General features: G+C 35.0%; 1 protein-coding gene across 1 annotated transcript in view; it reads left to right on the top strand.

Annotated features, from left to right (window-relative positions):
• Positions 1 to 13,373, top strand: part of ADGRB3 (adhesion G protein-coupled receptor B3) — an 898,087-nt gene that overhangs the window by 715,497 nt on the left and 169,217 nt on the right. Inside the window, exons 18-20 of the mRNA XM_069599501.1 lie at positions 4,635 to 4,761; positions 6,376 to 6,479; positions 10,326 to 10,428. Of these exons, the coding sequence (XP_069455602.1) occupies positions 4,635 to 4,761; positions 6,376 to 6,479; positions 10,326 to 10,428 (334 nt within the window). The remainder of the gene's footprint in view (positions 1 to 4,634; positions 4,762 to 6,375; positions 6,480 to 10,325; positions 10,429 to 13,373) is intronic.

Genomic DNA, 13,373 nt, shown 5'->3' with positions numbered 1-13,373 from the left:
CCACTGATAAATCATTCTTGGTAAAAACCACTACACAAGGGCCATGTTATTTGCAAGCGTAGATAACATGACATGCAGACCTTATACTTCATAGGACTGTTCATTAATTCTGTTTTAAAACAGATTACATCTAAAATTTAATATTGAAAAAAATCTCTAGGAATGAGAAAGACAACCTTGTGTCTCACTCTGTGCCTTCAACAAGCTTCCTAGATTCACTGCGCTTCACTTTCCTTATCTGTAAAAGTAAGTGTTTGGGATAGATCAGTGCTTCTCAACCCTGACTGCACACTAGAATCATTTGGGGAAAAGAAATAATTCCAGGCCCCACCTCAGACTTTAATTTTTAAAGGTCTCCAGATGGCTTTAATATACAATAAATGTTGAAAACCAATGGGCTAGGTGATCACTAAGGTTACTTCTCACAAAACTTCCTAATTTTATGATTCATTGTATTCTGACATAGTAATGGTTGCTAGAGATACCAAATTTCTCAGTATTTCCAATATCCTGGAAACTAGATTACCTTCAAAGACTGTTTCTACTCAAAACTGAGAACATTCCCTTATCTGTACTCCAAAATTTCTGTATTATGAGAATAATTTATACAAAGAGACATACATTTGAGTGTATCATATACATTAAAAGTGATACAGATTCACCTAGTTCTTAGACATTAATGACCATTATTGGGAAACATGTTCCTTCAGTGCACATCCGTTTTAAGGACAGTGTACTCAGAAGCTATGTATTAATTTTTTTCAGTTCAGTTCAGTTCAGTCGCTCAGTCGTGTCCGACTCTTTGCGACCCCATGAATTGAAGCATGCCAATTGAAGTGATATTGTAGCTATTTTGATTTTGAATAAACTGACCATCAAAATCCTGAGATTTTTATAATAAACCTCCCAAAGTGTATCACTTATTCATGATAAACACTTTACATATTGATGTACCATGAAGCAGTATAAACAGTTTATCAAAGACTGATTTGAGAGGAATATTTAGCTGTATTGGTATTTCAAAAGATACAAGTTTGTTTTCTTGACACAGTTTTAAAATGTGTCACTGTGAGTTTTTGCTATCAAGTTTTTTACTAACAACTTTTCATTGGAGTGAATGGATAATCTTTTTCTTTAATCTTAAATGCTAAAGAATATGATTGTATGCTATATTACTTAATTCTCCCATGAAATCAAGAACCCAACAATGAATTCAGATCCAGAGAAATATCATATAAACTCTTAGAAAATTGGGAAAGGCCTCAAATAAATAGTATGCTGGGAAGTAATAGATTTGGGGTCTTATATTTTCACAGAATTCTGTGCTGGTGAGTTTGTACTTTTAAGTACTTGGGACAGGCAGATTCTTTTCTTCTTTTATCCAGCCTAATAATAGGAAGAAGGAAAGAGGTACAGATGACAGCTAATGGCTAACATGGGTGAATGTAGGTGTAGCCAACAAAGAATGTGCTGGTTATATGTGCAGGCCTAGTTATTTTTGAAAACTATTTGAACAAAAATTAGTGTCCAGAAAAGACACTATGAAAAGAAAAAAGATGTAATTTTTCAGTATCACCATTTTGTGTTTGTTTCTGACATCCTCAGTCTGTTAGTCTTATTGTATCTTTAATGTTCATACATATTTCATTGTATTTGCTTGCCCCATTGATGACAAGGTACACTTAATAACTAAGAATAATTCACAGTTATACCATTAATCATGGCATGCAAATCTCTGAAATTAGAAGAATAATGTGACTGCTGGAATAGTCCACATGTTTTAAAATCTTGTTCTGTGCAGACTAAGGAAGCTGTTTTGCTTCACATTCATAACAATTTGTTTTACAAGGTCTCCCTGAAATCAATCAGATACATGTGCCATTCTTTCAAAGAATTTTGTACAGTCGGAATAGCTCTGAACTGTTTGAAAGTATGGTGACATATATGGTTTTTGTAATAATAGTAATGTGTATGCTAGTGATTTTATAATATCAAGAGGTTTTGTGAAACAGTATAAAATTTAACATCTCATGGCATCACACTTATTATTACTCAACTCTTGGAAGTGACCAAGTATAGAAGTTGCTAGTTACCCCTCACCTATCAAAATTTTCACTCCTACCCATCTGATCATATTCTGATGTTCTGCCATCAGATGCATTATTTTGTGTTTTATGACTGTGTTAAACTGAAGAGAACACATCAAACTGTACTCAGTCATTTTTATTATCTTAGTTTAATCAGATAACATTAACAAAGGGATAATAATTCCAAAGGAAACTAAGGACAGAGGTTATGTAACCTTAAGAGGGGACCCATCAAAAGGGGCCCAGTGAGATTAGAAACATTTCATGCTTGGGGAGTATGAAAGATTAAAAAATGGAAACCAGTGTCACTTACTTCCCAGTTTTGCCTGGGGCTGGATCAGGTCAGCACTACATCATTATGCAGAGCAAAGTAAATTGACCTACTTTTCTAAAGATGTCATATAAAATTTACATGATCTTCAGAGTATAGCAACATTATATGGAACATAGACTATATTTGACAGTCAAAGGCTAGTGATACCTAACATTTTCTTGAGTAAACAAGCTTTCACTACCTAAATATAAACATGCCGTTTTGTCTCATACGAGGTCTTATTTGCAGTAAAGTGTTCTTTCCTGGTTAAGACTTTGTTTTGGTTTATTGGTCATAGCTACATAATGTGAAAAGTGTAAGTATTGGACTCCATTTTGAGAGTAGAAATACTGCTTTCCAGGATGAATAAGCTGCTATCCAGGATGAATAATGCAATGTTATGCTTTAAAAATTGTCAGATTCTCTTAAATGTATTGTTCTTTAAACTTTAATCTACTGAGATAAACATTTTTTTTATTTGGCCTTAACTGTTTGTCACAAGAAGATAAGATATAAGAGACAGGCAGTCAATTATATATATATATATGGTTCTATGACATCATAGAACCATAGAATCATAGAAAGAAAAGAGACCTACCAAACTTTTAACTGACTCATATTAGCTGGCTAATACTTAGAAGTACTCAGGTAAACTTAGTTATAATTTTTGTGTGCCTCTTCCCAAATATAGTCTATTCTTTCTTTTTAAAAAAAAGTTGTAACTAACAGTATTTTAAGTAATGAATATTAATGATATCAAATCAATATTAAAATAAAATTAATGAATGTTAAACAGATGTTGCATCTAAATACCAAAATAGGGAGAGTGTGAATTATATTCTACAACTCAACCTGGAGGTCCAGCTATCACAGTGAAACCTCTGTCATTGAAATAGCTTCAAAATAGACTGCATTCATATTTAGCCCAATAGCTTTAGGCATTCAGACATATGGAGTAGGTGAAATAAAAAGTACCTTAGCAAAATTAACATCAAGCCATGTGTTCTGCTTCTGGAATTTTAGAGTCATTTTTAACATAGATAGTAACTTGGTTTGAAATTTAAGCACACGCATACACACAGGTTTGCTAGTCGGAGAGTTTCCGTGCCTGAGGGAGGGGAGGTGACAATTGGTGCATTCAGTATATAACACGTGTAATGATAATCAAGTTGATTGGTTGAACTCCATAGCTTTTTTTTTTTTTTCCTTCCTCTTCTTGTGGAGTAGTTCAGTCGGGGGTGGAAGGATTCTCCCCCATCTTTAACCCCCTCAAGAAGACGTAGGTTGATACCATTTTTATTGTTCTGCTGGGGTGGGAAATAAACCATATGCTTTAGAATTTTGAATGGCTACACCAAAGGGAACATTGAAGCAGGCCCTCTTTCCCCTTTCCTACCAGACTTTGAGGTGGAGTTATTCTGCTAAACGTTGTAGCAGACTCCAGGTTAGCTTAATGCTTAATGCCCCACCCCGGGAAGAGAGGTGGGTGGGGATGGGGGGAGCAATGTCAAGGGCTTCAGAGGAGCTTGGGCTGAGTGAAGTGTGGAGTGGGAAGCTTCTGTCTGAGACCCACCCCTCCCCTGGATACCAGGCAAAGGCAGTGAGAGTCGGAACCAGCTGATGCCGCTGCTGCTGCTGCTGCTTCCCATTTCCAGGGTGAAATTTTCACAGCAGCTAATTCTAAGGGGAGGGGAAAAAAAAAATCCCTAACCAACAGCGGAGAAGATTCTATCACCCAACACGAGCTATCTAACCTTTTAGGCAGGCTTTTCAGAGAAATCCTCGTTTTAAAAGCCAACATTCACGATCCAAAAATACGGGACGGGAATCAGAGCTGGTATGAAATGTGAAAAGGCTCTTTACACTCTGAGTGTTTGAAACGATCCGATGAGCATAGGAAGTGGCTGCCAACGCTCTGGCGGCTGCTCGTGCCGCCGCCGCTGCCGCCGTTCCTCGCAGAGGGCTGGACAGAGTCAGTCCCGGTTTCAGCACCTCCGGCGCTGGACAGCTCTCTGCACGCTGCACCGCCGCCCGCCTGCTTCCTCCAAACACTCTCGCTTTGCCTTACTGGAGATGCATCTAAATTACGTCCTATTCAACAACAAGTAGATTTTTTTTCCCTTTTTCCTGTACGGGAATTACAGTAGACGATTCTCTCAATTAAACTGCATTTTCTTCTTTACGGAATTGGCCGTCAGGCATATTTACCCCGATCTTCCCCCTACACTTTGCAGGAACGATTCTTTGGGAACGTGGTCCACCCAGGGATGTAGAACTGTGCTTACCGATGCATCCCATACGAAATGCTTATGTGATCGTCTCTCTACCTTCGCCATTTTGGCTCAGCAACCTAGAGAAATAGTAAGTAACAAAGGGAAAACACGGCTTTAATGCAAAGGCAGGGACGTTGTGGAGAGTGTTTCTCCAGGGAACTGCATTTTAAATGGGGAAATGGAAAATGTTGCAGGGTGGCAAAATTGGGTTCGTCTCCTCCTTAGCTACAGTGGCTTGGTGAAATGAATTCTAGTTAGTGTGCTATAACTAAATTCTACTCAATTTTATGTCTTCTAACTTGAAATTTCTGCAGTATAGTTTTAAGTATGTAGTCCAATCATATTGCTAATATGCTGCAAACTTTCAAATAAAAATAATTGTCAGCTTAACCTTTATTTTAGAACTCGAAATCTGTTCTGGGGGATTTGTAAGGATACTGTTAGTAGTAGAATGAAGACCCCAGACACTACAGCCAAACACATTGCATATCTGCATTGGATATTTTCAGTACAGGTTTTCTGGGATGTCCTTGGGTATTTATTTTTAAAACATTAAATGAAGTTTTTGTGAAAGTATGGACTATCAGAAACTGTAAAATCATTCCTTAGAAGTATATAGGTTTGCAGAACTAGTTTCTGAAACAGGCAACTGTATAAACTGTCTGAAAGAAAAACAATATCCTCATCAAAGGTATTTTGAAAAATTATTTCAGGAATTGAAATGGTAAGAAATAGTTATTAAGATAATGTGACTTTCTGTCTAAATCTGGCCTAAATATGCATCACTCTTACTTATTTTGATAACCAAAAATATCTATAAAATTCATTGTGCATATCTAAGATTTGGAACACACTTGATCTTAAAGTATATTTCTTTAAACTTCCAATACTAAAAATATGAAAAAACAGTAGATTTTACTAGTTAGTACCATGTTAGTGTCTGAAGAAAGAAATCTCTCAAATCAGTGACTACTTGTGATCTTTATACATTTTAAAAATATATATAAGGTTTTACTTTTCAAGGTCATATATTTAGAGAATGATATTGACTGTGAAAATTAACTGTATATTTTGTTCACAGAAAAAAGAATCACAAAATATATTCTAGCTCTTATATCTGAAATTTGATTTTCCTCTATATTCTAGGAGGCCAAGCTACTGAAATTAAATGAGAGGTTACTTGACTTAAAGCAAAGTTGTCAAAAGTCAGAAAGTTTGAACATTTTTCAATATCTAGTTACCAGATTTGTATAACATAACGCATTGTAAATAGGAGGATCAAGGTACATTTCGCTAAAAACGCATATTGTGAAATAACTGAACTGTTGTTAGTTGAAGAAAAATGAGTACTGCTTCAAATATCAGCTAGAGAAAATTTAACACATTAATACTGACCAAGTTGTAACTTCAGTGATCTATTTTAGAAAGCAATAAGTGGGTATATGCCACAATCAAGCACTGAAAACTCTTAAGGCCTTCATTACTTCACAGTGGGAGAGAGGGAGTAGCTAGAATTAGTCATTTTAGGGGTTGAGAATATGTGAACAGAGTGGTTACTGGGTAATTATCTGGTTACTATAACAACTATATTGGCTATTTTTGAGTGTGATGATAGTTTGGTTGAGTTTAGAAGTTATTTTAATTTATTTTAAAAATCCTCTTTCTCTCTCTTTTTTGTGTGCTTCTTTTGTTTAATTTGCAGATCATGGAATCCTCTAGTACACCTTCAGTTACCCTGATCGTAGGCAGTGGCCTTTCTTGCTTGGCCTTGGTCACCCTAGCAGTTGTCTATGCAGCATTATGGAGGTATGTAATCAGTTAACACACTTCAAATGGAGTGCTGCTTTCAGAGTTAAATCAGAGACTATGATAACTATTATATGTCTCATGTTTTCTTGATTTACTGGAAAAAGTACCTTTAAAACAGCTATAATTGCTTTGATTGAACTATAATAAATGAACTCAAAAGTGCTAAGTAAGTGTTTACTTAATTTTCTTCTCTATATTTTCCTATGATAAGAAAAGAAGCGAAGCATACACACACACTCAATTCAAATGATGGTAGTCTTCAACAAGTTGCTTATCCCCAAGTATTCTTCATACCCCACATTCAGTCTATGAGTGGTTCCTATTTATCCCAACTGCTACTGAGTTTGAGAGTTGAATTGATACAGTCAAATTAATTTCTCTCTTATAGAAACAGGGTCTACAAATTCTTGTTTTAAACACATACAGTCAATGTGTCCCAGACAATGAGTAAAATCTTCTATAGTATTAATATATTAACATAATAAATACCATAAAGCTTTAGAAAAGTTTTCTTGGTTGAATGTTTCCAATAAGTCAGATTTTGACAAACTGATTAAAAGAAGTTAGAAAAAATACATGGACAAGAGGAAGTGATTGAAAAATACTGTTCTATAATATGTGAAATTACATCTGCTTGATATTAGGTAAAAATATAGTACTTTCCTAAGATTTGTTCTTATTCTATTAATGAGAATATTAGACTTGTAAGGCTTATTATGTCTACTGACATACTGTTAGCTAGTATGTAACAAAACTTCCCAATAAATTTTTAAATGTTAAACATTTTTATATCCATTTTTATTAGTTAAAACTATTCTAAAAACAGTTGCTATATTAATAAATACATAATTGCATATTATTGTTTGAATATCTGAAATATTAAAATTGTAAAGATTTCCAGCCATAGTATTTTACTTATCTTTTACTTAATATAAAAAAATTCTGTCCAAAAATTAGTTATAATTTATTAAAGAAAGGTCATTTGATTGACATCTATTTTTGGAAAAAAAATGTTTTCTGTTACATTTTTTACTCTTTTGAAGACAAAAGTTAATTGTCAAGGATATTATATTATCAAAGGTATTAAAATTTTTATACTTCATGCAAAACTAAAGTATGTATACATTCTTGGTCTGTTGGTGCAGATATGTAACAGAAGTTCTGCCTTCCCATGAAGGGTAGTGAAATGCTAAGAAAGACAATATAATAATCTATGATCAGTCTCATGAAATGAAAGAGATGCTTGGTCTAGGCATCGCATAGTAGACAGTAGAATCCTGGGTTCAGGGCTCAGTCAATCAGGCGTTGTCCTGATAATACAAGAGCAAGACAGGCAAAGACTGGAAAGAAGCCTTTTTCTCCCACAGTTGCCTAAAATGTTCTTCTAAGGAAATGAGGCAGTGTTTACAGGCCAGGATACTAGGTAATAGTATCACAGTTCATCAGTAGCATCATAATTCATACTCACTGAGATATTCAGGACTAAGTTTCATTTCTCATTGCATAGAGTTAAACCACCGGTTCCACCTTTTCTTCACACCTCAACACACATGGCTAATGCTAGCACAAACACTGCTGGTATAAATGATATAAAAAGTTTATCCAAGAAGTATGAGATTAATTAGTCCCTAGTAAAGTTTTCTGTAGTACAGAAAATACAGGAAAATCACCTATTGTAAGAGTTTTCCAGGAATTGCCAACTGAAATTATCTACCTAATTTTGACATGACACTTAGAAGTATAAAAGACAGTACCCAGAAACAACATAAATTTGAATTCCTAACAGTGGCCATCAGCTCATTGTCTACAGGTAGAAGAATTGAAGTAATATTGATAATTTGATAGAAGTTTCAAGATTCAAAAACTATTAAGTGGCTCTTATAGCATGAATGCTCAGGATCCAACCGCCTCTTTTTTAATTAAGAGATTTATAATTTTTGCTTTCCTAATGATATATAAAATGTGTGAACATCAGAATTATTTTATGTATATTACTACTTTGAAATTTGTTGGTATCTCATATAACTTATTGTAAATGTTCATCAAAATATGAATCCACTGTGACATTCTCTCCACCTACAAATATATTCTGTGGAGTTATGTTATTACATCAAAGAGCAACTGAGCATGTCCTTTCAGCCCATATATTGAAATGATGCATTCACAAATTTTGTTTAAAACATAAAACATTTTCATAAAAAGTTTTCAAAGTTGAGATAACTAATACAATTTTAAGGCAACAATACTACAATGGAAATGAAAATGGAAAAACTCTGCAGGTTGGTCAGTCTAGGTCCTTATTACCCTGATTCTTCTATTTACTGACTAAATAATATCAATGAAAACTTTCAAATAATATCAGCCTTTAATATCACATAAAGGGTCAGTTTTGTGTAGTCCTTAAACTTTTTGTGATACATATCCCACCCACAAAATAAGAAGCAACTTAACATTTGGTGATGTTTTCAGTATCCCAGTGTGTGGTTTATTATATTTTTAGATATTGATGGTGCAAGGACAAGATTAACCTACTCTTGAGCCCATTTTTCCTTTTTAATTGAGAGTCACCTTAGGCTCCTTCTGTGTTCTGTGAAGAAAGGAAGTTTCTCTTATATTAAAAATTGCTTTTTATACTTTATTGTTACTCTTGTTTCTGTTCTGCACTCTTTTCTGAACTATGTGGTGGAATGTAGGGCCTCTGCCTTCATATTCCTCACAACAGAGAGAAAGAACTTTGATAGATTTACTTTCTAAAGTGTCTCCCGCTCTCTCACACCCCCATGTAACCCTGCCCAGGGAAGCCCATGACTGCTGTGGACAGTGATTTCATGTTCTAATACAAATTGAACAGTCTTAATACACAGCAAGAAAAAAATACATCTTTTTTTTTTTTTTTTAACTGTCACTCAGTGATTTGCCACTGGGTACAGGAAAGCAAAATAACTTCCACCCTGTTAGGGTAAACAGCTGGTAGAACATTTGATTCTGAGCAGTTTTCTCCATGAATAACAGTCTTGATGCACTTACAAATTATATGACAGACCGTATGTAAACTCTTCTTCATAAGGGTAAAACATGGCAGACGTAATTTTCAAGCCTAATGATGAATAATTTGTGGACTGGGTAAGTTTTTAGCAATAAAGATTCCTTTTCTGTTTTCTTGGTTTGGAACAATTACTCAGGAAAAGAAAAATGTAAAGAATAACAACCTAAGTACTTAAAAAAAACTTGAGATAATGACGTAGTGGATGAAAATGTGGTTTCATGAAAGTAATGGCATCTTTCTAGTAAACGGTGCGAGGATGGGGGGATATTTCAGAATTTGTGTGGATTTGTTTTCTTTTTGGTTCTAGAGTTTTACCCATTGATGAGTTTGGTGATAATTAGCATATTATATATACATATGTAGTAAAAGTTCTTATACTAATTTACGTAGTTCAAAGAAATTTTTTATTTCTAGTAAAAAAAAAAATGTATGGTGATAACAGAGGTACAACTTAGCCTCTGTCAGAAATGCCATATTGTCTACACTAAGGTCTAAAGAAAAGAAAATTGAAAGGTCTTTTGGATATCACATGTCACTATAAAATTAAGTCTCAAAGAATAATCTTTCTTTTTTAAAATTAATTTATTTATATTAATTGGAGCCTAATCATTTTACAACATTGTGGTGGTTTTTGCCATAATCTTTCTTAAAAATGACTGTTTTTTATGTGTTTTCTCATGTAAAGCCTGCAGCTTAGTGTATCTTTTTCTGGGTGAGTTTCGCCAATTTGTGTAATAGAGAATTTTTCATCTTTCCTTTGAACTTTAAAGTTGGGCACTCTTTCTCTCTCTGGTTAGGTACATCCGCTCTGAGAGGTCCATAATTCTAATTAACTTCTGCCTGTCTATCATCTCATCCAACATCCTCATCCTGGTTGGACAGACTCAGACACATAATAAGGTATGGTTGGTGATGATTTTGATTCTCTTTCTGTGTTTATGTTGTGACCTAAAGTTGCTTATTGATAATCTAAATGTTTTTTTCTTAATAAAATGGGGAATTTCGGACAAAATTATTTTTAAAAGTAAAAATATCTTGTTCTGAATAAAAGTATTATGTATTCCAGTGTAGAAATACGTGCCTTTGACTTAATTTCTTGGGGATTGAGAGGCTGTTTATAATAGTAGAAATATGTGTTTATTAAACATTATATCAAAGCTCTGTGAGTTCAAAACTTTGAAACATCAAAAGCATGAATTTTTAATTCATTATCCTAATTGTAATAAGATTTCCTGTGTTTTGGCCTAATTTATTAACATTTTGATTCCTAAATTCAACTGTAAATTGCTAACAAGTGTAACATAGCTCTTGAAAATCCACCAAAAAGCTTTTTTAGACAATAATCGAAGAGAACATTAGGTGAAAGTGACTCTACATGTTATGCCCTTCAAAAAAACTTAACCAAAAAGTAGTTTTATACTTAAACAGTATTGTAGTTCTTTAACTGAATAATCACTTTCAGCAGAATGTAAAAATGTATGACTTGAGTTAAATAACCATGTGATTTGAGAAATGATTATCAGTCTTTTTACTAAATGACTTTGAAACACATTCCAAGAAACCACTAATAGAAATCTTAAATTAAATGACCCTAATCTCAAAGAAATCATGTTGAAAAATGCTTTGATAATATTTGTCAATTTGGACCTGTTCTTAATTTTTTTCAAATACTAAGGTCAATAATTGAAATTTTTTCCCTATACCCTGTCATTCTTGGAACATCCAATATACTTTTCAATTGGTTCTTTTAATATATTAGGTATTTGTAGGACAGACATCAACATCAGAAAATTATGGATAGTTTTATTATTTTACTAAACTTGCACTCCTCAGAATCTGATTCCCACCCAAAGGAACTGATTTCAGGTCTTGAGAATCCTGGAAAACTACTTAGATGATTCTGATGAAGATTTGTTTTGACCTGTATTGTTTGGGCTGCAGGAAGACTGGGAGACAGTGAAGGGTCAGACAGAAACAAAACAGGGAACAGAAGTAAGCATTCAGCAAGGGGCCCTGCAGAAGTAAGAGGTGCCTCCACCTTTCATGTATCTGAGTGCCTAGGGTTTATTTCCCAACCGCCCCTCCCCCCATTTCTTTCCTTTGATGAGATAAGAAAATGCAAAGTCTATTAAAATATATTTCAGATCTCCCTTCTGACTGTTTAACATAAGTTTGCAAAGAAATGCATGGGAAAAGGAAAGTCAGACAGAAAGGCCAGAGTGAGGGAGGTGCAGTTGAAACTGAGAGGAGAAAGAAGTGTGAGAAGCAGCTAGGGAGGAAACTAGCTGGGGAGGAAAGGAGAGAGGGGCAGTGACGGGGGAGGGTACGGGTGTAGCGTGGGAGACACCCACCCCCCAGGGGCCTGGAAGTGAAGTGGGGTGAAAGTCCTCAGTCATGCCCGCCTCTTTGTGACCCCGTGGACTAGTCCATGGAATTCTCCAGGCCAGAATGCTGGAGTGGGTAGCCTTTCCCTTCTCCAGGGGATCTTCCCAACCCAGGGATTGAACCCAGGTCTCCCGCATTGCGGGGGGTGGGGGGGTGTGTGGGGGGTTCTTTACCAGCTGAGCCTCTAGGGAAGCCCGAGAATGCTGAGCAGGCAATCATCACCCACCTCACCCCTGTTCTTACTGTTCCCTGAGCAGGATCTTAGAAGAAGTCCTATACTTGTTCTCACCTGGTCATAATTATTTTAACTCTTCATCCTTGAACCTCCCTGCAAAAAGAGAGTTTCCCTCTGAAGCAGAAGTCACCTACTGGATCTGGGCACCAGAAAAAGTTGAGCTAGAGTTAGCTTTAGCTGGTGGTTGATGTTGGGATTTTTCCCACCAAAGCCTCCCTTTCTGTCATGTTTTACCCTCCAAACACTCTTATTTCCCAACATCATGGTCTTCCGTAGGAAATATGCTGTAAAAACTGTTTTATACTATGTGCCAAAGTTTTTACAAGTTCTGAGCCAAATGGTTTGACTAGTAGAATTTCCCACGAGGTTTTCTACATGTTGTAATGGTTATTGTCTATTTCTTTTGGATCATTGCTGTACAATACAAATACAGTGTTGGCCACACATGCCTGCTACATATCTGATAGTGATATGTTAGTGGCCACTTTAAAATGAGTAAAAATAAATAAGCTAAATCAATTTTAATAATGTGTTTAACTCAGTATATCCAAAAGATGACCATTTTAACATAAGTAACATTTTCAGATGTTAATACAATATTTTAAAACATTTTTAAATAAAGTCTTCAGAATCTGGTTTGTATTTTATACTTATAGTACATATCAGTTTGAACCAGGTGAATTTCAAGTGCTCAGTGGCTACATGTAGCAAGTGAGTGCTATGTTGAATAGGTCTAAATCATAGTAATACTTAGAAAGTAGAGTAGTCTTGAGAAATTACATTCTACTTGCCCACTTGGGCTTTTCCAGTTTCTCAATGTCCTGTTTTTGGTTTTTTCTTTTTTTTAGTTAGAATGTCTTTTGGATATCTGTGATTATTATGACATCAAAGGCAAGATAAGACAAGTCTAATTTTCCTTTTCATTTCTGATTATGCAGCATGACTGACATTGGGCTTGGTTTTTAAAAAAAAAGTCAGCATAGTTTTGTTTTTGCAGAATAGATTCTATGTGGTTTTGGGATCCTGGTGGTTCTGTTCCAGACAGACTGTGCTGATTTCTGCTCCTACAGTTGTTTATGCTTGTGGGGAGGAGCGGGTGGTAAGTGGTGGTGATGATGAAGAAAATGAAAAATTATTGGTTTTTTTCTCATGTTATGTTAATTTTGCTTTATTAAGTCTGGATAAATGATCTTCTTAGCTTAGGACAATCCACTATGGAGTGACT

This window comes from Ovis canadensis, chromosome 9, assembly GCF_042477335.2.
Source record: "Ovis canadensis isolate MfBH-ARS-UI-01 breed Bighorn chromosome 9, ARS-UI_OviCan_v2, whole genome shotgun sequence".
Lineage (NCBI taxonomy): Eukaryota > Metazoa > Chordata > Mammalia > Artiodactyla > Bovidae > Ovis > Ovis canadensis.
The sequence above is the reverse complement of the archived record's forward strand: the minus strand, read 5'-3'. Positions and strand labels throughout refer to the sequence as shown.